The sequence below is a fragment of the Oncorhynchus gorbuscha genome, linkage group LG24 (assembly GCF_021184085.1).
Source record: "Oncorhynchus gorbuscha isolate QuinsamMale2020 ecotype Even-year linkage group LG24, OgorEven_v1.0, whole genome shotgun sequence".
NCBI lineage: Eukaryota > Metazoa > Chordata > Actinopteri > Salmoniformes > Salmonidae > Oncorhynchus > Oncorhynchus gorbuscha.
The window spans coordinates 44,337,607-44,365,288 of record NC_060196.1 but is presented as its reverse complement, the minus strand read 5'-3'; the positions used below and the strand labels follow the sequence as shown (position 1 = coordinate 44,365,288).

The window sequence follows — 27,682 nt, the reverse complement described above, 5'->3', positions numbered from 1 at the left end:
CTACCCCTTTCCTCGGACGGAACAATAGTGGACTTGGAGACAAAGGAAATCTCGAGATAGCATGATAGTAAGTAAACAAACAACTTTCCAGCCAGCTAGTTAGTTCGTCTTTTTGGAGAGCGCTTTCTGCATGCACATTTTCAGTTTGAAACCTGGCCGATTCGGCTAGAGATTGTGTCGAGCTCGGAAGCATATAAATTAGCTAGATCTGCTGCTAGCGACCTCACAAAGTAATTTGCGAGAATAGTTAAATCGCTACAGTTTGTATGTAGCGAGCTTGTGTATAGCTGTCGACCAGACTTGCGAAGCTGTGTGAAAGGTGAAGGATCTTGCCCGCTCGCATCTAGCTAGCCAACTGACAGGCTTGAAGTGAAACTCACAATTAGCAGCAAACTTAGTTCCGTCACTACGTTGGCCAGCATGCTAGCTATCAGGTTTAACTGTCATTGGCCTGACAAGCCCAGGACAGGTAGCCTCCTTAGCCAGAAGGCTGTCAAAAAGTTTGTCCCTCAGCTCGTCTTCTGGTTAGCTAGCTAGCAAGTACCCATAGTCTAATGTCAAGCAGTATCCTTTTCAGTCGGTCAGTGGTTTAGTCTCCACATGATGTAGCTAAATGATGATGGCAAGGATGATGTTTATAGTGATGGTCTAACTACTGCTTAGGGTTTCTGCCGGTGGATATTGTGGCTGTACGCTGATCAATAGTCCTGTAGGATCGATCAGTGGTGGGCACTACATAGACATAGGTGTGGGTGTGTACCCTATATTGAGTCTTTAGCCAGTTGTCTGTGTTCGCTCTGTCAAGCATGTTTCATTTAAAATCCTATGTTTCATTATCTGTGTGTGTGTGTGTGTGTGTGTGTGTGTGTGTGTGTGCTCTCTGCCCTGCCTGTCGGGCAGGTTGAGTAATGCATTGTTCAGATTTTTGCAATAGCTGACATGTGACGCAGCTTTCCTCAGTAAAGCCCTAGAGACTGGCGAGAAACACGGCTCTAATGCAGTGGAACCTCTGTAGGAGGTTCCACACAGTCCCTCTGCTATACAGAATGATAGGACAGTTTGCCAAACAGCAGTATGAGGAGCTCTCTGTAAATATGATCAGGGCTGAGCCTATAATATAATAATAATATATGCCATTTAGCAGGCGCTAATATCCAAAGCGACTTAGTCATGTGTGCATACATTCTACGTATGGGTGGTCCTGGGGATCGAACCCACTACCCTGGCTTTACAAGCGCCATGCTCTACCAACTGAGCTACAGAAGGACCATAGTTACCTGAGACAGAGGGGGATGAAGAAAGAGTGAGAGGGAGAGAGAACAGGAGTGTAGGCTGCCATAAGAAGATTCCAGCCTGTCCACTTTCTTTCTCAGAACCCACAGCTATCAGACCACACACACAGAGCTACTAATTAGAATTAGGCACACTACTGCTGCTGGCAGAGAAACTACTGCGGGGGAAGGGGGGGTGCAGATTCTGCAGAATCGGATGATTGAGCGATGGAGGAGAGGAAGTCTGGAGGAAGTAAGAGGTTAGGAAAGCGGGGGCATTATTTCCAAAGGAGAGGGAGATCTGCTAGGATTGTGTGTGTACTCGTGTGAGTGAGTATGAGGATAATGTAGACTATTTTCAGGACATTCCTTCACCTCATTTGGGCTACAGCGCTCTTTCTTTCTCGCTCCTCTGTTTCCTCTATGGCATGGCACAATTATATGACTGCCGTGTGTGTGTGTTTTACCACGTAACACAGGAAAAAGCGGCTCGGGCAGCTTTTTCTTCTATCCTCCAAGCTCTCCAAAACAGGGTTTTCTGATTGGCCCATTCACTTCCTGGCTTTTGCTCCGGTCTGATAACATGCCAGAGCAGCCCTTGGCTTGCCCTGTCCATTTTTCACTTGTTCACTTCTTTGATTCATAAGGAATAAGACGTGTAAGAAATATAGTGGAAACTTGTTTTGAACACAGCTAGCCCTTGCTTGCACCAACCCATTGTTTTTAAGTGTGTGGGGAGGAGTGCATTCTTTGAGAGAAAGCACAGAGAATTGGGACGCATCATAGTGTGAGTAGGTCTATGTATTGGAAAGAGATGTCATAGTGAGTGAGTTGTCTAGGAGGAGTGGGTGGATGTGTCTGTTCTGTGTGCGTTGGTATACAGTCTTGCGATAAAAGATCTCCTACTGACAGCGCAGTAAGAAGCGTGTTGTGTAATAACATTGATTCAGAATAGCTTGTTCTCCAGTTAGCCAGTGTAAGAGTATGTAATTGGCTGTGCTGTCTGTTAGCTTGTTTCTGATAGGCTGTGTTTATAGGACAAGTTTGATGCTATTGGTGCTGTGATTGATAGATGGAGAAGAAACTACTACTGTGGACATAGCATCCACCTGGAGTGTGTGTGGCTGGCCTATTGATGTTAAAGGTTGTTTGGCTGCTACTCTTGTTTGGGCTTACTGTACCTCTCGGACCACACACACACAGAGAAGATTAGAAGTGTAAACTAGCAGAGGAATGTGTTGTTTAAATAGAGAGGATTATGAGGAAAGGCTGCCTGTTTTAAGCTCTGTGGTAATAACCTAGAGGTCAGTGTGTGTGTGAGACCGTGAATGGAGTCTTTGTGATTGCAGTTATAACCGGTTGGCAGGCTCTCTGAAACAGGTTTTGTGAAACATGGAGGTGAATATTAGAATACACACACACACGCCCACGTTCCTGTTTGGTGTTGGGCAATATTGACCAGCCGCCTCGCAACATTCCACTGTGTCTCCACCTATACTAACAAAAATAAAAATGCAAAATGCAACAATTTCAAAGATTTGTACTGAGTTACAGTTCATAATGAGGAAATCAGTCAATTTAAATAAATGTATTAAGCCCTAATCTATGGATTTCACATGACTGGGAATATAGATATGCATCTGTTGTCATAGAAAATGGGCCTCACAATGGGCCTCAGGATTTCGTTACAGTATTTTTGTGCATTAAAATTTCCATTGGTAAAATGCAATTGTGTTCATTGTCCTCTCAATAACCATAACTCCACGACCACCATGGGGCACTCTGTTTGTTTACAACGTTGACATCAGCAAACAGCTCGCCCACACGACGCCGTTCATATGGTCTGTGGTTGTGAGGTCGGTTGGACATACTGCTAAAGTGACATTTGAGGTGGCTTATGGTAGAGAAATTAACATGAAATTATTTGACAACAGCTCTGGTGGACATTCCTCCAGTCAACATGCCAATTGCACGCTCCTTTAACTTGAGACATCTGTTCCATTGTGTTGTTTGACAAAACTGCACATTGTAATGATGTTTAATCAGCTTCTTGATATGCCACACCTGTCAAGTGGATGGATTTATCTTGGCAAAGGGGGAAATGCTCACCAACAGGGATGTAAACAAATTTGTGCACAACATTTGAGAGAGAAAAGCTTTTTGTGTGTATGGAACATTTCTGTGATAATTTATTTCAGCTCATGAAACAGGAGCAGCACTACATGCTGCTTTAGCTCGGTGATCCCCCGGTACCATGGTCAACGTTTGGTCATTATGTCTAGTAGGCCAGATCTGAACTCATGGAAACACACTGTAGATGGATGATATTTGCATGATTCATCTAGCTCTGTTTATACCATATGAGGGGCTGTGTGTGTGTGTGCATGACTTTGTGTGTGTAGTATCGTGGAACCAGACCAATGTGTTGTGTTTGTGTGACATCATGTGAATGTAAATAATCTTAAGAAGTAGTTGAAGAAATAATAATTCCAATCTGAGCACATGTTCCTGCATGAGAGTTGTCTCTCTCTCACCCCCTCTCCTTTTCACTCTCTTCCCCTCTCTTTCACATGGTGTGTGGACATGGTCCATCTCCTCTCCTTGCACCTACTTCTCACGACACACACACACACACCACACAGAATTAGTGCTGTACTTCATTGTCTTGAACAAACATCAAATCCATGAGGGGAGGGATGGAGAAATGGATGGGGGAGTTGGGGCTTAGCACTGTTTTCCTCCCTGTCTCTCTCACACACACTCTTATGTAACTGCGGGAGAGCCTGAAGTAACATTATAAGGAGAGAGCGAGGGAGAGTGCTGTTGATAGTGAGAGAGGTGTGAAACAGCAGAGATTGTGTGAAGCTGTAACTAAGGGAGAGTGAGGGAAAGAGAGCTGGATTTTGTATTGTGTGTCTGTCTTAGTTAGTGTACTAACAACAGTCTCTCTTTGCTTCCCAGGTAGAGGTGTGTCCACAACAGCAGATGAGGGAAGATGTTGGCTATGGACCAAGGAGTGGTGGAGGAGTGGCTGTCAGAGTTTAAGGTGTGTGTCTGTCAGTCAGGTTTTCCGTTAGCCGGTAAGCTTTTACCCCCCCCCCCCAAGCCCACAAATAAAAAATTATGACTTTTAGCCTATTCATTGATGGAAATACCAGTCGCTGGAAATGCATTTGACCTGTCTTATCGGTCTCTTGGTTAATTTGCATAATTTTGTGGAATTAAATTGGTGCCTGTGTCACGGATACAGAGCCTGTATATGAGTGGGAAATCAGCGCGAGAGCTGCTGCTGCAGCTGATCACACAGCTCATTCGTTGTTAATGGGGTAAAGCATGCTTTTATAAGCCCAATCATTACACAACAATTGGAAAAAACATTGCGTCTTTAAAACAGTTTTGATGTCGACAATTAAAAATATATCGTTTTTTTATTTCTCAACTGGTAATTGAAGCTTGCTTCCCATTCGCTATTCAAGTACATGGACAATGATAGACAGGCTTTAATCCATCACACACCGCTTTACAATGAGCTGGAGGCAGTATGCATTTTGAAAACATATTCTTAATTGTTTGAAACCTGAACATTTTACGTCATATTATGAGGCATGTCTTACCTTGCTTCAAAGTAGCCTAGCCTAAAGTATTTTTATAAAGACTTCCATATGCCATTGAAACCAGTAGCTATTGATTTTCAAATCAATTTTCTTTCATTGTCCTGTAGCCAAACTTCCATCCTAGTCATATTAGCAACCAATGCTAGTTGCATCTTTAGATCTCCCCTTTTTCGACATTTGTAAATTATGTTTTCGTCTGTCATATGAAACTGCTGACGTGTGGTGTGCTTTTGACAACTGTTATCCCGCTAATTGCATTATGCAACGAACATTTGCGCTTAGCATATACTGCCTTGTGTGCATTGCTGAGCTTATACTGTGAAGAAATAATAGTTAATCAACATTTTTATACTAAATGTTCTGATCTGTTGCATCAGCCTATTTTTAAAGATGTTTTGGTGAAGTCTAGGCCTACTGGTTGTGTGAATTTTGGGATCTATCGTCCTACAACTGTCCTAGAATCTGTTTGGAATAGGCTATTTCTTTCTCGCACAGAACGACAAGCTGACCAATAGAATAGGTCAACTTTTCTACTATGGGTGATAGGCTAGTGATTTTGCTGTTCGTTACTTGTCTTGTTGGCTGAGGAAAAGTACATCTTCAAAGTTTGCATCAGAATTCGGTAAGAAGGAAGCACGCTGTTGCATCCTCGAGTTGCATGTTCTGTTAAGATGCATTACCATAATCTAAGTGTGAATTCTGTCATTCTGAACACCGTGGGTGGTCGCCCTAGTGGGTTATGCACCCAATGAATATGGGTCCAGAAAATTCAATTCTGCCTGTCCGCTGTCTACCGCCACATTTTCCTCACGGAAACCCTGGTGTGTTTGTGTATGTGTGTTAGGGGAGTGCCAGTGTCACTGTCTCCTCATCAGTGTTCACTGTATCTCTGTCTGTCAGCACACACACACAAACGTAGATGTGTGGGCTTAGTACACACATAGTTACCTGTTATTTCAAGGTTGCTCTGAGTACAGAGTGTTGATCTGTGTGATTGTGTACAGAGTGTTGATCTGTGTGATTGTGTACAGAGTGTTGATCTGTGTGATTGTGTACAGAGTGTTGATCTGTGTGATTGTGTACAGACCCTTCCTGACAGTGCAGTGTCCAGCTACGCAGCGTCTCTGAAGGAGAAAGGCTCCCTGGTCCCAGCGCTCTACAAAGTCATCAGGGAGAACTACAGTGATGTACGTACTACACACACGCACATACAACGTTAATGCATACACTGATACAATCCGCTTCCACTAGCATTGCTGCATTCTGCAAAAATGCTCACCAGGAGCTTCTGGACTTTGCTAAATATCCAGCTAATGAAAAACTAACAACCTAGGTATTTAACAGAGTTAAGCTAAAATTTCAAAAAGTGAACTCTCCCTCAAACCCTCTCCTCTATATCTATCTTCTAGTTGTTGGAGCCAGTGTGTCACCAGTTGTTTGAGTTCTATCGTAGCGGAGAGCCACGGCTGCAGCGGTTTGTTCTCCAGTTCCTCCCTGAGCTGCTCTGGTCCCTCCTCCTGGCTCCGTCTGCAGCCAGGGACCCACATACCTCCGGCTGTATAGAGGCCCTGCTACTGGGGATATATAATCTGGTGAGATACACACACCCACATTCTAACACACACTTTCAGGAGGGTGTTGGGGGGTTAGCAATTAGAGCTTTCTCTCTCTCTCTCGCTCTCGCTGTCTGTCTCAGAATAGCAGAGTAGGTCAGCTGTCATTCAGCATCCTGTCACAGCTATTACTCATCCTGACATTAACAGCTCTGACATCGCCTAACAGGCCTACACACACACACACACACACACACACACACACACACACACACACACACACACACACACACACACACACACACACACACACACACACACACACACACACACACAGACAGACACCACTGAGACACTGCTTCGTTTTAAGGTGTATTCTTTAAAATAGCTTTTATTTCCCTCGCCCACACACTGACATTCTCTGTCTCTCTTTCTCTCTGTAGGAGATTGTAGATAAGGATGGACAGAGTAAAGTCCTTTCTTTCACTGTCCCTTCCCTCTCCAAACCCTCAGTCTACCACGAGGTAAGTACACCTTTCAAGTCAGTCTTTCTCTATGAACATGGTATATGGATGGGGTTGGCTAACTATTAAATCCTCCCTAGATTAAATAGTTTATAATCCATGACCGTCTTTAAATAACTTTTTATAGATCAAGTTAGTCATATGAATAAACCCTTCCCCCCAGCCCTCCACCATTGGCTCCCTGGCGTTGACGGAAGGGGCTCTAGCTAATCATGGGCTGCGTAGAGTGGTGTACAGCGGGCCTCACTACAGAGAGAAACCTTCACGGCTCAGAACAGGTCAGACAGAGTTATGGTTGAATTGGAGCTGGGCTGCAGTGTGATGTATTTGTTTTATGGCAATTTGGCTGAAGTGCTTAAGATCTTGGTTTGTGTTAACGTTGCTGTGTGTGTGTGTGTGTGTGTGTGTGTGTGTGTGTGTGTGTGTGTAGGTTTGAGGTGCTGACCTTCCTGCTGCTGTGTTACAATGCAGCTCTCAGCTACATGACCTCTTCATCTCTGCAGTCCCTCTGCCAGCTCAGCTCCAGGTAACACACACACACACACACACACACACGCTCCCCTGCCAGCATCCGCTTATTTGATCCTCTTAAAGACTTTAGTGGAGAACTGGGCCAAGATACTACCACTTTCCCTGAGAGCCTAGGACACACACACGCGGTCTCTGTCTGAGGAGTTGTTAATCTGCTGGCAGTGGTTGAGCATTAGTGTGATGAACACTGAGCTAAAGAGAGACCGAGAGGTGATCAGCTCACTGCAGTTCTACTCTTTGCCTTAGAGCAGGTATTCCAAAACTGGGGTACGTTTAATGCCATCGGGGGTACGGCAAATAAAAATGTGATTCACATTTGGTTGAGTTTATTTATTTTTTGTCACCCGAGTAGCCTCGTTTCACTGACAACAATAAAATGAAACTATCTAGTGTTCAGCAAAATAAAAACACAAAGTCAAATACAGGTAGCCTAATAATTAACATCTAATCCCATTAACCATTACTCTCTCATGGGAAATTGGTCCGTATGTCGCCAAACGCAGCTGCTGCTCATGTTGGTATCTGTACTGATGGCGCAAAAGCCATGACAGGGAGACATAGTGGAGTGCGTGTAAGCAGTTGCTCCCGACATCACTTGGGTACATCGCAGCATCCACCGAGATGCTCTTGGGTACACTGCAGCATCCACCGAGAGGCACTTGCTGCCAAGGGAATGCCTGAAAGCTTGAAAGACGTTTTGGACACTACAGTGAAAATGGTTAACTTTGTTAAAGCAAGGCCCCTGAACTCTTGTGTATTTTCTGCATTATGCAATGATACGGGTAGCGACCATGTAACGCTTTTACAACATACGGAAGTGCGCTGGTTATCAAGGGGCAAAGTATTGACACATTTTTTTGAATTGAGAAACGATCTTAAAGTTTTCTTTACTGACCATAATTTTCACTTGTCTGACTGTTTGCATGATGACGAGTTCCTCACACGACTGTCTGGGTGATGTTTTTTCTTGCCTGAATGATCTGAATCTAGGATTACAGTGACTCTTCTCAACTATATTCAATGTGAGGGACCAAATTGAGGCTATGATTAAGAAGTTGGAGCTCTTCTCTGTCTGCATTAACAAGGACAACACACAGGTCTTTCCAGCATTGTATGATTTTTTTGTGTGCAAATGAACTCAAGCTTACGGACAATGTCAAATGTGATGTAGCGAAGCTCCTGATTGAGATGGGTCCGCAATTACATAGGTACTTTCCCGAAATGGACAAAACAAACAACTGGATTCGTTATCCCTTTCATGCCCTGCCTCCAGTCCACTTACCGATATCTGAACGAGAGCCTCATTGAAATTGCAACAAGCGGTTCTGTGAAAATTGAATTTAATCAGAAGCTACTGTCAGATTTCTGGATAGGGCTGCGCTTAGAGTTTCTTGCCTTGGCAAATCGCGCTCTTAAGACACTGATGCCATTTGCAACCATGTACATATGTGAGAGTGGATTCTCGACCTTCACTAGCATTAACACTATATACAGGCACAGACTGTGTGTGGACAATGATTTAAGACTGAGACTCTCTCCAATACAACACAACATTGCAGAGTTATGTTCATTCTTTCAAGCACACCCTTCTCATTAACCTGTGGTGAGTTATTCACCATTTTTGATGAACAAATAAGGTTTTATCTGTAAGATGGTTAAATAAAGAGAGAAATGATTGTATTCTTTTTTTGTGCCCTGGTCCTATAAGAGCTCTGTCACTTCCCATGAGCCGGCTTGTGACAACTCATACTCATTCTGATGTTTAATAAATGTATGGTGTAGTGGGTGGCAGGCTTACAATGATGGCAAAAAAAACATTTGAGAGTGCGCTGACCCTGGTGCTAGAAGAGGGTATGCAGCTAGAGGTTGAATGTTTGAAGGGGTACGGGACTTTAAAGCGTTTGAACCACTGATCTAGAGGAATCTGGCTGCTTGAAGAAACACAACAGTATATTATGGACGGCATGGATTTTAAAAAATCATCCTGGTCTTTTATAAAGAAACTCTCGAAGCTTGTCATTTGTGTTCTGGTTGGTGGCTGTATTCTCTGTACTGCGATTGGTTGAATTACGGTATTCTCTGCTGTTTGATTGGTCTACAGGGTGTGTATCTGTGGTTACCCGCGGCAACAGCTAAGGAGGTATAAAGGCATCAGCTCTCGTCTGACCGTCACCTCTGAGTTCCTGGTCCAACTCATCACTGGGATACATTATGCACTGTGAGAAAACACACACACTATCCCTAACCATGAAACCAGCCTCCTTCACTCACGCTGCCAAACATACCCTCGTAAAACTGGCTATCCTACCTATCCCTGACTTCGGCGACGTCATTTACAAAATAGCCTCCAACACTCTACTCAGCAAACTGGATGCAGTCTATCACAGTGCCATCTGTTTTTGTCATCAAAGCTCCATATACTACCCATCACTGTGACCTGTATGCTCTCATTGGCTGGCCCTCGCTACATATGTCTCCAGACCCACTGGCTCCAGGTCATCTATAAGTGTTTGCTAGGTAAAGCCCTGCCTTATCTCAGCTCTACTGGTCACCATAACAACACCCACCCGTAGCACGTGCTCCAGCAGGTATATTTCACTGGTCATCCCCAAAGCCAACACCCCCGTTGGACGCCTTTCCTTCCAGTTCTCTGCTGCCAATGACTGGAACGAATTGCAAACATGGCTGGAGACTTAGACAGTGGGGCAAAAAAGTATTTAGTCAGCCACCAATTGTGCAAGGTCTCCCACTTAAAAAGATGAGGCCTGTAATTTTCACCATAGGTACACTTCAACTATGACAGACAAAATGAGAAAGAAAAATCCAGAAAATCACTGTAGGATTTTTTAATTAATTTATTGGCAAATTATGGTGGAAAATAAGTATTTGGTCAAAAACAAAAGTTTATCTCAATACTTTGTTATATACCCGTTGTTTGCAATGATGGAGGTCAAACGTTTTCTGTAAGTCTTCAAGGTTTTCACACACTGTTGCTGGTATTTTGGCCCATTCCTCTGTGCAGATCTCCTCTAGAGCAGTGATGTTTTGAGGCTGTTGCTGGGCAACACAGACTTTCAACTCCCTCCAAAGATATTCTATGGGGTTGAGATCTGGAGACTGGCTAGGCCACTCCAGGACCTTGAAATGCTTCTTACGAATCCACTCCTTCGTTGCCCGGGCGGTGTGTTTGGGATCATTGTCATGCTGAAAGACCCAGCCACGTTTCATCTTCAATGCCCTTGCTGATGGAAGGAGGTTTTCACTCAAAATCTCACGATACATAGCCCCATTCATTCTTTCCTTTACACGGATCAGTCGTCCTGGTCCCTTTGCAGAAAAACATTCCCAAAGCATGATGTTTCCACCCCCATGCTTCGCAGTAGGTATGGTGTTGTTTGGATGCAACTCAGCATTCTTTGTCCTCCAAACACGACGAGTTGAGTTTTTACCAAAAAGTTATATTTTGGTTTCATCTGACCATATGACATTCTCCCAATCTTCTTCTGGATCATCTAGCAAACTTCAGACGGGCCTGGACATGTACTGGCTTAAGCAGGGGGACACGTCTTGCACTGCATGATCTGAGTCCCTGGCGGCGTAGTGTGTTACTGATGGTAGGCTTTGTTACTTTGGTCCCAGCTCTCTGCAGGTCATTCACTAGGTCCCCCCGTGTGGTTCTGGGATTTTTGCTCACCGTTCTTGTGATCATTTTGACCCCACGGGGTGAGATTTTGTGTGGAGCCCCAGATCAAGGGAGATTATCAGTGGTCTTGTATGTCTTCCATTTCCTAATCATTGCTCCCACAGTTGATTTCTTCAAACCAAGCTGCTTACCTATTGCAGATTCAGTCTTCCCAGCCTGGTGCAGGTCTACAATTTTGTTTCTGGTGTCCTTTGACAGCTCTTTGGTCTTGGCCATAGTGGAGTTTGGAGTGTAACTGTTTGAGGTTGTGGACAGGTGTCTTTTGTACTGATAACAAGTTCAAACAGGTGCCATTAATACAGGTAACGAGTGGAGGACAGAGGAGCCTCTTAAAGAAGAAGTTACAGGTCTGTGAGAGCCAGAAATCTTGCTTGTTTGTAGGTGACCAAATACTTATTTTCCACCATAATTTGCAAATAAATTCATTAAAAATCCTACAATGTGATTTTCTGGATTTTTATTCTCATTTTTTCTGTCATAGTTGAAGTGCACCATGATGAAAATTACAGGCCTTTCTCATATTTTTAAGTGGGAGAACTTGCACAATTGGTGGCTGACTAAATACTTTTTTGCCCCACTGTATCTCCCTCACCAACTTTAAGCATCAGCTGTCAGAGCAGCTCACTGCAGCTGTACACAGCCCATCTGTAAATAGCCCATCCAACCAACTACCTCATCTCATATTTGTTTTTATTTACTTTTCTTGCTCTTTTACACCAGTATTTCTACTTGCACATCCTCATCTGCACATATATCACTCCAGTGTTCATTTGCTAAATTGTAATTACTTGTAATTACTTTTTATTGCCTTACATCCTTACTTCATTTGCACACACTGTATGTACAGTGCCTTGAGAAAGTATTCGGCCCCCTTGAACTTTGCTACCTTTTGCCACATTTCAGGCTTCAAACATAAAGATATAAAACTGTATTTTTTTGTGAAGAATCAAAAACAAGTGGGACACAATCATGAAGTGGAACGACATTTATTGGATAGTTCAAACTTTTTTAACAAATCAAAAACTGAAAAATTGGGCGTGCAAAATTATTCAGCCCCTTTACTTTCAGTGCAGCAAACTCTCTCCAGAAGTTCAGTGAGGATCTCTGAATGATCCAATGTTGACCTAAATGACTAATGATGATAAATCCAATCCACCTGTGTGTTATCAAGTCTCCGTATAAATGCACCTGCACTGTGATAGTCTCAGAGGTCTGTTAAAAGCGCAGAGAGCATCATGAAGAACAAGGAACACACCAGGCAGGTCCGAGATACTGTTGTGAAGAAGTTTAAAGCTGGATTTGGATACAAAAAGATTTCCCAAGCTTTAAACATCCCAAGGAGCACTGTGCAGGCAGTAATATTGAAATGGAAGGAGTATCAGACCACTGCAAATCTACCAAGACCTGGCCGTCCCTCTAAACTTTCAGCTCATACAAGGAGAAGACTGATCAGAGATGCAGCCAAGAGGCCCATGATCACTCTGGATGAACTGCAGAGATCTACAGCTGAGGTGGGAGACTCTGTCCATAGGACAACAATCAGTCGTATATTGCACAAATCTGGCCTTTATGGAAGAGTGGCAAGAAGAAAGCCATTTCTTGAAGATATCCATAAAGTGTTGTTTAAAGTTTGCCACAAGCACCTGGGAGACACACCAAACATGTGGAAGAAGGTGCTCTGGTCAGATGAAACCAAAATTGAACTTTTTGGCAACAATGCAAAACGTTATGTTTGGCGTAAGAGCAACACAGCTCATCACCCTGAACACACCATCCCCACTGTCAAACATGGTGGTGGCAGCATCATGGTTTGGGCCTGCTTTTCTTCAGCAGGGACAGGGAAGATGGTTAAAATTGATGGGAAGATGGATGGAGCCAAATACAGGACCATTCTGGAAGAGAACCTGATGGAGTCTGCAAAAGACCTGAGACTGGGACGGAGATTTGTCTTCCAACAAGAAAATGATCCAAAACATAAAGCAAAATCTACAATGGAATGGTTCAAAAATAAACATATCCAGGTGTTAGAATGGCCAAGTCAAAGTCCAGACCTGAATCCAATCGAATCTGTGGAAAGAACTGAAAATTGCTCTCCATCCAACCTCAGCTGTTTTGCAAGGAGGAATGGGAAAAAAATTCAGTCTCTCGATGTGCAAAACTGATAGAGACATACCCCAAGCAACTTACAGCTATAATCGCAGCAAAAGGTGGCGCTACAAAGTATTAACTTAAGGGGGCTGAATAATTTTGCACGCCCAATTTTTCAGGTTTTGATATGTTTAAAAAGTTTGAAATATCCAATAAATGTCGTTCCACTTCATGATTGTGTCCCACTTGTTGTTGATTCTTCACAAAAAAAATACAGTTTTATATCTTGATGTTTGAAGCCTGAAATGTGGCAAAAGGTCGCAAAGTTCAAGGGGGCCGAATACTTTCGCAAGGCACTGTATATAGACTTTTTCTATTATATTATTGACTGTACGTTTGTTTATTCCATGTGTGTAACTCTTTGTTTGTGACGCACTGGTTTGCTTTATCTTGGCCAGGTCGCAGTTGTAAATGAGAACTTGTTCGCAACATGCTTACCTGTTTTAAATAAAGGTGAAATAAAATAAAAAACCCTACCCTGTGAACGAGAGGGTTGATTAGTTTGTGTGTTCCAGGTGTAATGGGGAGATGGACCTGGGTTCCAAGGCGCTGGATGATGTTCTGTATCGAGCTCAGCTAGAACTGTACCCTGAAGCTCTACTGGTGGGTGACATCACACACAAACACACACAGCTGTTTGCCAGGACACCGACCTCTCCCATGTCATGTCACCAGAGGGTGTGTGTGTGGTGCCTGTAATCCCACAGTGTTAAAACATTGAGATGTTAATCTGTAATCCTGAAGGCTGCTTCATCAAACCTCAGGCAGCGGTTCTTCAACAGTACTGTAGACACACACAGAGCATTGGGTGGTTGTTGTCAGTACTTAACATTGTGTGTTATTTAGGTGGGTAATGCCATCAAGTCGTCCCAACAGTGTGCTGCGCTGAAGTCTGGCGCTAGTAAAGAAGGAGCTCGCAGCATTCAGGTGGAGATCACTCCTACTTCCTCTAGGTACGTATGTACTCTCTATCTACACAGTATATTTCCTCTAGGTATGTGCAGTGCCTTCAGAAAGTATTCATACCCCTTGACTTGTTCCACATTTGTTGTGTTACAGCCTGCCTTCAAAATGGATTCAATTGTTTATTTTTCTCACGCATCTACACACAATATCACATAATGAAAAAGTTTTATTTTTGGGGGGTGAAAGTGAAATACAGATATCTAGTTTATACTGAACAAAAATATAAACGCAACATGCAAGAAATTACAATATTTTACTGAGTTACAGTTCATATAAGGAAATAAGTAAGTTGGAATATATTAATTAGGACCGACTCCATGCATTACACATGACTGGAAATACAGATATTCATCTGTTGGTCACAGATACATAAAAAATAAATGGGCCTCGGGATCTTGTCACGGTATCTCTGTGCGTTGAAATTGCCATCAATAAAATGCAATTGTTTTTGTTGCCCATAGCTTATACCGTAACTCCACCCCCACCATGGGGCACTCTGTTCACAACTTTGACATCAGCAAACCACTCACCCACACGACGCCGTACACGTAGTCTGTGGTTGGGAGGCTAGTTGGACGTACTACAAAACATTATGTTCTCAGGCAACAGCTCTGGTGGGCATTGTTCCCAGCACAAGGTGCTGTAATGATCATGCTGGAATAAGTCAAGGGATGTGAATACTTTCTGAAGGCACTGTATGTGTATATAATACATATATCTACACAATATACTTCCTCTAGGTACATTTATTTTATTTAACCAGGTAGACTAGTTGAGAACAAGTTCTCATTTACAACTGCGACCTGGTCGAGATAAAGCAAAGCAGTGTGACACAACAGAGAGTTACACACATGGAATAAACAAACATACAGTCAACAGTCTATATACAGTGTGTGCAAATGAGGTAGGATAAGGGAGGTAAGGCAATAAATAGGCCATAGTCGCAAAATAATTACAATGCAGCAATTAAACACTGAAGTGATAGACGTGCAGAAGATGAGTATGCATGTAGAGATACTGGGGTGCAAAGGAGCTAAATAAAATGCAGTATACACAGTATCCATTTTGATCTAGTCATAGGTTCATAGATTGATCGTTATTTTTTTAGTGGAAAATTGTCTTTAGTATTTTCACGTCGCACTCTAACCGTTTTAATGTGAACGTAAGATCTTGGTTTGTAGACGCATGTTTTTTGATGGATGATTTTGATAAACTGCATTTTATATTGATTTTCCTGTTTACCTCTTTTGAATTACTAATAATTGAATGTGAATTCTCTCCTTTAGGATTTCACGGAATGCGGTCACGTCACTCTCTATCAGAGGACACCGCTGGAAACGCCATGGTAAGGCTCTGACGCACGCACGGACGGTTTAGAAACCATCACCTAGAGTCAGTAGGGTCTCTGGCCTATTATCTGTAGCTCGTGGTGATTATAGACATTAGGCTGTCTGTCTGCAATAAGAGGTTCTCCGTTCCAGACCCTTCCCACTCACCCATCTCTACTGACTACTCTCTGCCGGAGTTCAGCATGCCATGGGTTCTCCACATCAGGACGTTTATTTAGCTTCTTGTCATTCACTACAGCTCTGCTCATCTGTCTTCTCTAGACATTATCACTGTCTGTACATGTGACCTAGACACGTTATTACATTGAATGTTTACACATGATCACTGCCTCGTCTGTTTTAATAGTTTACTGTATGCATTATTATTCATGCATGTACAGTTTAAGTCGGAAGTTTACATACACCTTACATACACCAAATACATTTAAACTCAGTTTTTCACAATTCCTGACATTTAATCCTAGTTAAAATTCCCTGTCTTAGGTTAGTAAGTATCACCACTTTATTTTAAGATTGTGAAATGTCAGATTTAATAGGAGAGTGATTTATTTCAGTTTGTATTGCTTTCATCACATTCCCAGTGGGTCATAAGTTTACATACACTCAATTAGTATTTGGTAGCATTGCCTTTAAATTGTTTAACTTGGGTCAAATGTTTTGGATGGCCTTCCACAAGCGTCCCACAATAATTTGGATGAATTTTGGCCCATTCCTCCTGACAGAGCTGGTCTAACTGAGTCAGGTTTGTAGGCCTTCTTGCACGCACACGCTTTTTCAGTTCTGCCCACACATTTTCTATAGGCTTGAGGTCAGGGCTTTGTGATGGCCACTCCAATACCTTGACTTGGTTGTCCTTAAGCCATTTTGTCACAACTTTGGAAGTTGCTTGGGGTCGTTGTCCATTTGAATGACCCATTTGTGACCAAGCTTTAGCTTCCTGACTGATGTCTTGAGATATTGCTTCAATATATCCACAAAAGGTTCCTACCTCATGATGCCATCTATATTGTGAAGTGCACCATCCACTCCTGCAGCAAAGCACCCCCACAACATGATGCTGCCAACACTGTGCTTCAAGGTTGGGATGGTGTTCTTCAGCTTGCAAGTGTTCACCTTTTTCTTCAACATAACGATGGTCATTATGGCCAAACAGTTCTATTGTTTCATCAGACCAGAGGACATTTCTCCAAGAAGTACGATCGTTTTCCCCATGTGTAGTTGCGAACCGTAGTCAGGCTTTTTTTATAGATACTTTGTACCTGTTTCCTCCATCTTCACAAGGTCCTTTGCTGCTGTTCTGGGATTGATTTGCACTTTTCGCACCAAAGTACGTTCATCTCTAGGAGACAGAACGCATCTCCTTCCTGAGCGGTATGATGGCTGCGTGGTCCCATGGTGTTTATACTTGCGTACTATTGTTTGTACAGAAGAACGTGGTACCTTCAGACATTTGGAAATTGCTCCCAAGGATGAACCAGACTTGTGGGGGTCTACAATTATTTTTCTGTGGTCTTGGCTGATTTCTTTTGATTTTCCCATGATGTCAAGCAAAGAGGCACTGAGTTAGAAGGTAGGCCTTGAAATACAACCACAGGTACACCTCCAATTGACTCAAATGATGTCAATTAGCCTATCAAAAGCTTCTAAAGCCATGACATCATTTTCTGGAATTTTCCAAGCTGTTTAAAGGCAAAGTCAACTTAGTGTATGTAAACATCTCACCCACTGGAATTGTGATACAGTGAAATAATCTGTCTGTAAACAATTGTTGGAAAATGTATCATGCTCAAAGTCCTGACCGTCTTGACGAAACTATAGTTTGTTAACAAGAAATTAGTGGTTGAAAAATGAGTTTTAATGACTCCAACCTAAGTGTGTCAACTTCTGACTTCAACTGTACATTGTCACTGTCTGCATGTGCAGTGTCATTATATTCTGTGTAATGTGTGATCATGATTTTTGTCTAGGATTTTTTTTTTTGCCATCACATTTATTTTACGGTCTGTGTGTGTCTCTTATCTGTGTCTTCGTGTGTGTGTGTGTGTGTGTGTGTGTGTGTTTTATATCTGTCTCCATCTCCATGACCCCAGAGTCCCAGGAGGTCAGTGTAGATGGTGACCCGGCGACCCCTGGAGGTCAAGGGTCATCCATCCCAGAGATCAGTGTGACGATGCCCAACGGAGACTCTCTACGACCCCGCGACCCCCGTCCTTTAACCCAGTCCGAGCCTGAGCCGCTGGGGTCAGCCTCAGAGGTCAGCCCCACCCACGACCCCAGTCCTAGGGGTCAGGAGGTCAGGAGGCAGAAGTCTGTGAGGCGATTGGTGGACGAGAGTTCTGGGCCCTCCCCTGCAGGAAGGGCCCAGTACTAAGACCCTCCCCATCCCCGGGGTAACCTAAGTAACAGTGTGTGCAGGTGTGGTCTTCTCTAAGCATGACGGTTGATTGGCTGGCTGACTAACTTTCGCCGCACTGCGTTGCCACCTGACATGTTCTCCAATTTATTCAGTTTGAGATATCACTTCCACCTCATCACTCACTCCATCCATTTTCTCTCTTTCTCTCTCTCTCTGTGTGTGTGTGTGTGTGTGTGGGGCGGGGGGGTGGAGGTATTTTGGTCTCTAAAACGCCTAGCTCCAACACATCCCTGGGTTGCCGGGGGGAGACAGACTGCTTTCTCCTGATTGGTTAGTTGCAGCAGCTGAGGACAATAGGCAGCTCTGGATTGGTCATTGGTCTCTTCCCCAGTATTTATTTTGTTTTAATTTCAGTATGTATATCAGTTCAGTGTGTCTAAAGGACCTGCCTATCTGTCTGTCTGCTGGTATAAGATTGTAGATTGCAGTCAGATGTTAGTTGTGTGTTTTGTGTGTGTGTGGTTGATTGGTATGTGTGTTGCTTTCTACAACTCTTGCTGCCCAGACCTCTGCCTGTTGCTGTTCTCAGATAACTTATCAAGTATCAACAGTTAGTGGTGCTATGATTAGTTAATTAGTAACTGTAGTACAGCTGAATGGCAACCATGTAAATAGGTGTCTTTACTCACTACCAGGGTCAGCACTAGCCCACTGTCCTGTCCTGTAGCCTGCTCTACTATTCTGTCTGTCATTTAATGATAACTAACCCCTCTCTCTATCTCTTTAGACGCAGTGGATTTGGGTTCCCCGGATGAGTTGATGGATATCTCTGAAGTGGATGAAGGGGTGTGGCCTACAGGAGGGGCTGGCCCGGACTCACTGACTCCACCTACCATCACTATCAGCAACAGCGTTACCCCTGTGGTGGGAGGGGCCAAGACAGGGAGCAGGAAGTGGCATCTAGGCGGACGGTCGCATAAGGAGAAGGAGGCTTGTCCTCCAGGGGGGCAGACCCTGGGCGAGAACCTGGATCTGTCAATCAAACGTCTGACGCTGACGTCCAGCCAATCTGTGCCCAAGGGACCGAGCCATAGCGCACTGAGCAGCCTATCGCGTACAGCCAGCGCTGTGTTCTCACGCTCCTTTGAGGGAAACAACACCGGAGGAAACCGTGGCAACCCCGAGGCTGGCCGCTATTCATGCAGTGGCAGCCTGCAGGAGGAGGAGTTAGGCTATCTAAGCCCCACCCCCAACCACAACCAGCGCTCGCCCAGCATCAGCGTGCACTTTAGGAGCGACCTGTGAACCCTGACCTCTAACTCTTGAGCTCTCACCCCCATCTCAATCCTCTAACCCCATACCCCTGTACCTGTAACCTGTATTCCCAGCCTGCCAGAAGGACTGGAACACATTCCCTCTTATCCCCCTCCTTTCCTCACCATCCCCCTTTCTTTCCTATACATACCATTCTTCATTTCCTTCTCTTCTTCAGTAGGACAGCTGCCCCCTATAGAAACTGGCTTCTCTCCTACCCTTCCTCTCTCTCCAAAGCGAGAGCCTTGTGTGAGAGCAGGGAGCCTGTGTCCATCCCTCCGCCCTGGAACTACAGAACCACCAGACAGATCTGCAGACTGTTTTCTGAGAGTGTTTGGAAATTGAGTATTTAAGACTCTTGTTTGTCCTGTTTGGCTTTCTGTACATCCCTCCTGACCACGCCCCCATCACCGGGCAAGTACGGTGTTTGTGAGCTTGTGTGTGTGGGAGCTTGCATGCGAGTGTGAATGCAATAAAGTGTTGCCGACTGTTTTTAGAATAAAGGTTGCTGATTGCTGCAATGAACAAGGTGTGATACTCCCAAAAATAAAATGAAAATAAATATAGTCTCTAGTGAAACTCTTTTTCCATTTTCAGATGCCCTCTCTTTCCCCTCTCCTTACTCTTCATGCACTAGGCCCTAGTGACTAGGGTTGGATCGAACCCTAACACAATGTGACCTCCACACTCCCATTGCCATAGCAAATATTTATTCATCCAGTCTGAATAATTATGCATTCCACAAATTATTAAATGACAGACCACAAAAATGATAGAAACCAAAAATAATCGGTAGTCTTTCATGTTCACATGTGAAGAGTATTGATTGATGTCATCCTACTAGAAGCAATATTTATCTCTCTGTGGTTTTCTCCCAGGTCTGATCAACAAACAAACTGATTGGGTTCATTTATGTTTCTGATCAATAAATTGATTGGGGATGGGTTTAAGTTTGTATGATCACGTATAAACTGTTTGTATGATGTAAACTGTGGAATTTTCCTATGACTGAGAGACTTGGGTTTTTAAATATAGATGCAACAATATATCAAAAGCAGTGGGGCGCCTACCTGCTTACGGTATTGATATGCATAAGCAGGAAGTCACCCTGTTGTCAATGCTGATGTCATATTGCTGCGTCTACCTTTAACTGTGGTGTTCTATGTACGGCAGACAGTGGTTATAAATGTGGTATTTTCCTACGAGAGGGAGGGAGGGAGAGCCAGTTGTTGTTTGAGCCATATTGAATCTCCTCAGTGTTAAAGAACAAGAAGAATCCAACCCAAACCTGCACGATACGTGCCTGACTCCCAAACCACACCACCACCAAACCGAACACACCCCTAGGCCTAGGAGTAGTGGTTATAGGGGCTAGGGAACATTGGTATGCTTATACAAGCTAGGTAATAGGTTTATTTGAGTTGGTTTGGGATTAGGCCCGTAAACTGTCCTCTCCTCCAATCCCTTTCTACTCTGAAGTGTCAGTACAGTAATGTTGTTTGGTTGATCTTTATTGAGTGATTGGTTGATTTAACTATATATTTTTTATGTTAACATGAACTTGACTGTGTTTGTCTGTTCTGGTTCATCATCACCTGCTTTATAACATAATGGAAATTGAGGTACAGACAAAGAACACGCTCCCTTTGAGGAGAGGCGCACTGGCTGAACATTTGAAGTCGACGATTGCACGACAGTCACACTCCATTTGGTGGCAATGAAGTTCACTGTGGTGCAGACGGAGAGAAGAGTGTCGGGTGTAGGTCATGTGCTACTGGACATCTGAATGGAGAATAACGTCTGCCCTACTGGAACCTTTGTTCTAGAACCAGTGTTCTATCAGTCTGTCAGTGTTCTAGATCTGTTTTTATATTCATACGGTGGAACAATCATGTTTCTGTATACGGTTGCTTTATGGAATGTCATGAATCTGTACATATTGTTGTTCGACTTCAGTTGTTGGTTTGGCCTTTCTGTCTGAAGATAACGCTCTGCTGGAGCTACTCTCTGAGAATAAAATCGTTCTATATTTCACTATATAACTGACCCTGTTCTTCATCATACACACATTTATTTTACTCTCCTTGTGAGGACCAAATAATTTATTCCCATTCAAAATCCGATTTTCCTTAACCTAACCATAATTTTAACTGTAAAATAGCCTTTGTCCTCTTCCCACGTGTCTGAATTTTCCTTGTTTTACTGTCCTTGTGAGAACACAAGGATTGTTTTTGCTTTTACTTTCATCCTAACATGATGGCCAAGCTCTCAATCCAAAACATCTGAGTGAAAGTATGCAACCATCTGTTTATGTATGTATTTATGACAATTTTAGGCGTAATGTTGCTACTGTAGGCGCAGATTAACATTTCCTATTGCGTCCACAAAGTGGCGCTCGTCATATTTCTGATTGAACCAACTATCGCAAAAAATCTAAACCACCTGCCACGCTTTACGGCAATGCGTCGGCTTCCTCTTTTTCACGTCCTTCAGAACCAGAACCAGTGAACCAACTAGCTACCATGGCGAAGCTCAGCAAAGAGACCAAGCAGCGGCTGCAGACGGTGTTTCAGGCCGGACAGTTCGTCATCCGCTGGGGTTTCATCCCCACGGTGCTCTACCTTGGTCAGTATGTGGCAAGTCGGTTAGCTTAGAGTGATAGCAGTTCGGGTAGGGGGATATGTCCAAGTGACAGTATTTGGACTGTTGTGGTATGTTGCAAGGTTGAGATTTGTTTATGATTAACAAATTCAAGTTCGGGGAACCTCGTTTGTGTAACGCGACCACTGCATGCATTTTCATAATCAGCCCTATGTTTTTCCCAATTTCGGTTAGCTAAACAACGTCCGAACATGTATGGAGATTTGTGGCCATAGTGTGACACGGGGACTCTGTCATATAACAGCTAAACCACAGCTAGCTCACAGTGGTCGGTGATAGCCAGTGGTGTGAATGGGGAAACGAGGCTAGTGAGACATTTCCTGAATTAGCTACCGCAGGAACATCCAGCTGTCAAGGGAAGCTAGCTAACTAAAATGAGGCATAACACACGTTTGGGACTCCTGCTGTTGGTCGGTGTGTTTGTGCGGCTTTGCGTGTTTCTCCGGTGAGATGTCCCACGGGAGAAACCAACGTCTTAACCATAAACCCAGCGTTTCCCAAACTTTTGCCCTAGCACTACAGAGCTGATAAAAATAATCGAAACTTTGAGTTGACTATGGGGAAATCTATTGGAATTCAATAACTTTTTAACAGCATCCCTTTAGATTTAAACAGCTTTCGATACGTTTGCCCATTGAAGAGGTGGACGTGAAGGGCAAAACATTCAGGAGATGAAAGGGGCTCAAACCCCTCATACCCCACCATACCATGAGAAATCTGTCTTCATCACTCGAAAATATAAACGGTTGCGTTTGATATAATTTAAAAGCTTAGTGTTGTCAAACTATTTTATTATAGGCATTTTTTAAACCTTTTATGTCAATAATGTAAAAACGTGTAAACTCATATTTTTTTCATATCAGCATATTGTTGTTTCTTAGACCCTAGTTCACATCATTTGAGGTTTTTGTGTTGTGCCAGTTGCGACACAACATGCTCTTGAATACAGGGTAGGTGTCATTTCAATCATAAAATAGACTTCATAGAATTGACATACCTTCAGACCACTGCAATTTAGCTGGTACACCAGTGACCTTTTAAATGAATCGATGTTGAATGTCAAAGGAGAAAAGGTCAATTTTATAGAACAAAATATGCTTTTTCCCCCCAGAACCTATAAAATGCTTTTACAACCATCTATCTTTTCCAGTGATGACATGGATCTCTTATGGTATGGTGGGGTATGCAAAATGGGTCAACTTTCAGCCCCTTTATCTCTCAAATGTTTTGGCATTCAGGTCCAAAGTCACTTTATGAGCGCTTCGACAATGGGTTTGGAAGGTTTGGTGAAGTTCAAAAGAGGCCTTCAAAAAGTGATTGAATTAAAATGGGTTTACCCTTATTTGAATCAGTGGTGTAGTGCTAGGGGAGAAAACAAAATGTTCACTCGTTAACCCAATAGGAAATTCCTTCTTGGGTCGAGGGTGAGACTGATTTTTAAATCACAAGCAGGGCTACCTCATGAGACTGTGAGCCCGACTTTCTGCCTTCTGTCCAGCAACACCTCTCTCTACTTCTTTCCTTCTTCAACCTCTCCTACTGCCTTCACTGGGGAAACCCTGAGTGCTACAAGCTGGCATGGCTACACACACACACACACACACACACACACACACACACACACACACACACACACACACACACACACACACACACACACACACACACACACACACACACACACACACACACACACACACACACACACACACACACACACACACACACACACATAAGCTAACTATCTTCAGAGAAAGTGATGGGGAAACCCAGAATGTCTGCATGTGTCAGGAATGAGGACGTTGATGCAATGTTCTAGCATGAGTGAATGAAGTGTTGCAGAAACAGAAATGTGACTTATGAGTTAATTCATAGAGCATTGCTGCTATTTTCTCTTCCCCTCCCCCTCTCTCAGGTCCAATAGTAGGTGTTGGAGACTCAACACCAGGGTTGGGGTCAGTTTGAATTGAAGTCTATCAATGCAGGAAGGATTGGAATTTTGAAATTAACTAATAGAAAAACATTGGAATAATATTTTCTCAATTTCGAGTTTATTGAGAAGCCAATTTTTTCAATTATTGAATTGGAATTTCAGTTTACTTCCTGAATTCACTGACTTAAATTAGAACGGACCCCAACCCTGACGTGTTTAGTCTCTAACGCCTACAATTTACCCAACCCTGAACAGTCAGAAGCAGCGGGTGGCTGTCCTATCGCTTCTGACCAGAAGATTGGCTGTCATAATCAGTTAATTTCCAGAAGATTCTAGATGTTTAATCGCCACCATTCGTTGACACCCACAGCTTTTAGCTGTTCATCTTTGTCTTAGCTATTAGGGTAGTCAGTTCCAACATTCACTTTCCTTCCCGGACATCTTTATTGGACCACAGGGAGAACTGCTGGTTAAAAGGGATGTGAGTGAGTGAGTGAGTGCTGGCCACGCAACAGGCATGTTCACCTCTTCTCAGGAACACGCTACTGATGCTAGATAACTACATCACTTGTGTTTGAGATTGTTTTATTGGAAACCGCTCTGATACGAACAGACGTCACATTACGCAGGCTTTGAAAAACGAAGCTCGGGAGTGCAATTAATGTTTCTACAACGATTTGCTTTTCTTCATCTCTGCTCTCTTTTGTTTTTGATGTACAGGTTTCGCACGAGGGGGGGATCCTGGTATGCCGGAGCCCAACATCCTGAGGTGCGCTGTGTCTGTCGGTCCATCTCTGTGTGTGTCTGTTTTTGGTTTGGCCATCTGATACAGGGAATGTTAAGTTGGCTGATGTTTTAACCAGTAACCAGTTGTGCTATTTGGTTTGTTTTTGTTTGTAACTTTTTTTTGTAACTTATTTTGTACATAATGTTGCAAACCATCAAACAAGCAAAGCGTCAATGCACGATTAAGATTGAATCCTACACTGGCTCCGACACTCGTCAGATTTGGCAGGACTTGAAAACTATTACGGACTACAAAGGGAAACCCAGACGCGAGCTGCCCAGTGACTCAAGCCTACCAGACGAGTAGTTTAATTCCTTTTATGCTCGCCTCGTTATTGTTCTACTTTGTTATTTTACTTTAGTTTATTTGGTAAATATGTTCTTAACTCTTCTTGAACTGCACTGTTGGTTAAGGGGTTGTATGTAAGCATTTCACGGTAACGTCTACACTTGTTGTATTCAGCGCGTGACAAAGTTGGATTTGATTTGAATACGGTATCATGACGCTGGTCAAAGTAGTTCAATATATAAGGAATAGTGTGCCAATGGTTCTGGTCAAAGTAGTGCATTTATATAGGGAATAGGTAGCAATACCATAAATAAGATTGTTTACTCAGGCTGTTTTCCATTGAAAGAAATGGTCATGGTTACTGTCTAAGTGGGCGTTTCTACTCACGTGTGAGCATGCTTTTCCTGCCTGATATCATGGTTCCTCAGTAATATCTGGCATGCTCACGCGAGAGAGGGAATAGCTGGCTCTGCTCCACTTATTGTGCCCACCTGTCCCGGCCAGAAAAAACTTGCCAGTGAGATGTCTCACTCTGTGGCACCCCCTAGATGAGGGAGTGGGGTGTCTTGCTTTCTCTACCATCTCTGGCCATGCCATTAAGACAAATGTAACCTCTGACCTTGTTTTCTCTCTTCCAGTCTGCTGTGGGGCTGAGGACAACCCTGACCCACCCAATCACCTCCTCCCACAATGGTCATGTGACTCCCAGCTGTCACCACGGAAGTGGATGCCATCTTTCCCTCAACAATTTCTATATGGCCCATATATTTTAGGCTGGTTGGAACTTTCTTTGTCACTTCACGTTTGGCTCGGAGACCTGAAGCGCTGAATTCCCTCTCACTCTGAAACACCAAATGGCGGGATGGACATCTTATTCTGAAACTGTACCTTTACTGCTTGGTGACGGACCATTTTTCTCTCATTTTGTTTCCTGTCAGTTTGGAAACATGTAAAACCTAGTCTTTTCATTTGGTCATGGATCTGTGTTTGTCTATTTACCTTAAATCATCCTGTATAAAATGTCTGCCTGTTGGTTAAAAATGTACCTGAGTTTGTCTATAAATCACCTTTTGAGAGAAGATTACTGTTTGTTTGGTTTGATTTTTGATTTATACCGTGACATTCTATTTTTTTCATGGAACCTCTACATTTTTATGGGCCTAATAGTAGCCCAAAGCCATCCGTTGAACGGTAAAAAAACTAACCTTTATCTTTTTAGTTTCTCATTAACACAACCAGTCATGACGTTTTCATCTTATTAATTAACCATGTTTCCATCCAACCTTTTTATGGGGGTAAAGTACATGTCGGACCTTATGGAAACAGAACATTTATCGGTCAACTTTCCAAATGTTCGACAAAGCAAAATACGCTAGACAAAGTGATCTTTTTGTGTCTGTAAAATTAATTTTGTGAGAAATAGTGGTGGTAACGCCTTTATGCGCAAATATTTATATGATAACCCATATCGAAGTAAAGTTGGAGTCACGGGATGTTATGGTGTGTGGTCCTCGAACTACGACTTGGGAAAATGTGCATTTTTATTAGGCTACAGATGAAATAACTTACAGTACATTCGGAAAGTATTCAGACCCCTTGACTTTTCACATTTTGTTAAGTTACAGCCTTATTCTAAAATGTATTAAATCATTTGTTTCCCTCATCAAGCTACACACACTACCTGATAATGACAAAGTGAATTTTTTTAAACATTTGTTTGCAAATGTATTTTTTTTTTTTTTTTTTCAAACCCTAAGACATGAGACTTGAAATTTGAGCTCAGGTACATCCTGTTTCCATTGATAGTCCTTTAGATGTGTCAACAACTAGATTGGAGAACACCTGTGGTAAATTCAATTGATTGGACATGATTTGGAAAGGCACACGCCTGTCTATTTAAGGTCCCACAGTTGACTGCATGTCAGAGCAAAAACCATGAGGTGGAAGGAATTGTCCGTAGAGCTCCGAGACATGATTGTGTTGAGGCACAGATCTGGGGGAGGGTTCCAAAATAATTCTGTAGCATTGAAGGTCCCCAAGAACACAGTGGCTTCCATCATTCTTAAATGGAAGAAGTTTGGAACCACCAAGACTTTTCCTATACCTGGCCGTCCGGCCAAACTGAGCAATCAGGGGAGAAGGGCCTTGGTCAGGTAGATGACCAAGAACCCGATGGTCACTGACAGAGCTCCATAGTTCCTCTGTGGAGATGGGAGAACCTTCCAGAAGGACAACCATCTCTGCAGCAATCCACCCAATCAGGCCTTTATGGTAAAGTGGTCAGCTGGAAGCCATTCCTCAGTAAAAGTCACGTGACAGCCTGCTTGGACTTTGCCAAAAGGCACCTAAAGAACTCTGACCATGAGAAACAAGATTCTCTGGTCAGAATGAATGCCAACCGTCACCTCTGGAGGAAACCTGACACCATCCCCACAGTGAAGCGTGGTGGCAGCATCATGCTGTGGGGATGTTTTTCAGGGACTGGGAGATAAAACAGGATTGAGTGAAAGATTAACGGAGCAAAGAACAAAGAGATGAACGGAACAAAGAACAAAGAGATCCTTGATGAAAACCTGCTCCAGAGCTCTCTGGACCTCACACTGGGGTGAAGGTTCACCTTCTAACAGGACAATGACCCTAAGCACACAGCCAAGACTACGCAGGAGTGACCTCGGGACAAGTCT

The 27,682-nt window shown here is 43.3% G+C and overlaps 2 protein-coding genes across 2 annotated transcripts in view; both read left to right on the top strand.

Moving 5' to 3' along the window:
- The window catches only part of LOC124012667 (hyccin-like), a 20,018-nt gene extending 123 nt beyond the window's left edge, over positions 1 to 19,895 (top strand). Inside the window, 13 exon segments of the mRNA XM_046326532.1 lie at positions 1 to 67; positions 4,233 to 4,317; positions 5,971 to 6,072; positions 6,295 to 6,477; positions 6,882 to 6,962; positions 7,126 to 7,207; positions 7,210 to 7,240; positions 7,393 to 7,488; positions 9,595 to 9,711; positions 13,860 to 13,947; positions 14,191 to 14,297; positions 15,597 to 15,655; positions 18,803 to 19,895. The exon segment at positions 1 to 67 is cut by the window's left edge and continues 123 nt beyond it. Coding sequence (XP_046182488.1) covers positions 4,267 to 4,317; positions 5,971 to 6,072; positions 6,295 to 6,477; positions 6,882 to 6,962; positions 7,126 to 7,207; positions 7,210 to 7,240; positions 7,393 to 7,488; positions 9,595 to 9,711; positions 13,860 to 13,947; positions 14,191 to 14,297; positions 15,597 to 15,655; positions 18,803 to 19,320 — 1,515 coding nt within the window. The 5' untranslated portion in view covers positions 1 to 67; positions 4,233 to 4,266 and the 3' untranslated portion in view covers positions 19,321 to 19,895.
- A 1,884-nt stretch (positions 19,896 to 21,779) lies between these two features.
- tomm7 (translocase of outer mitochondrial membrane 7 homolog (yeast)) lies at positions 21,780 to 26,079 on the top strand. The gene is made up of 3 exons (XM_046327774.1): positions 21,780 to 21,954; positions 24,644 to 24,692; positions 25,637 to 26,079. The coding sequence occupies exons 1-3, from the start codon at positions 21,852 to 21,854 to the stop codon at positions 25,650 to 25,652; spliced, it is 168 nt and encodes a 55-aa protein (XP_046183730.1). The 5' UTR covers positions 21,780 to 21,851; the 3' UTR covers positions 25,653 to 26,079.
- Positions 26,080 to 27,682: the final 1,603 nt, after the last annotated feature.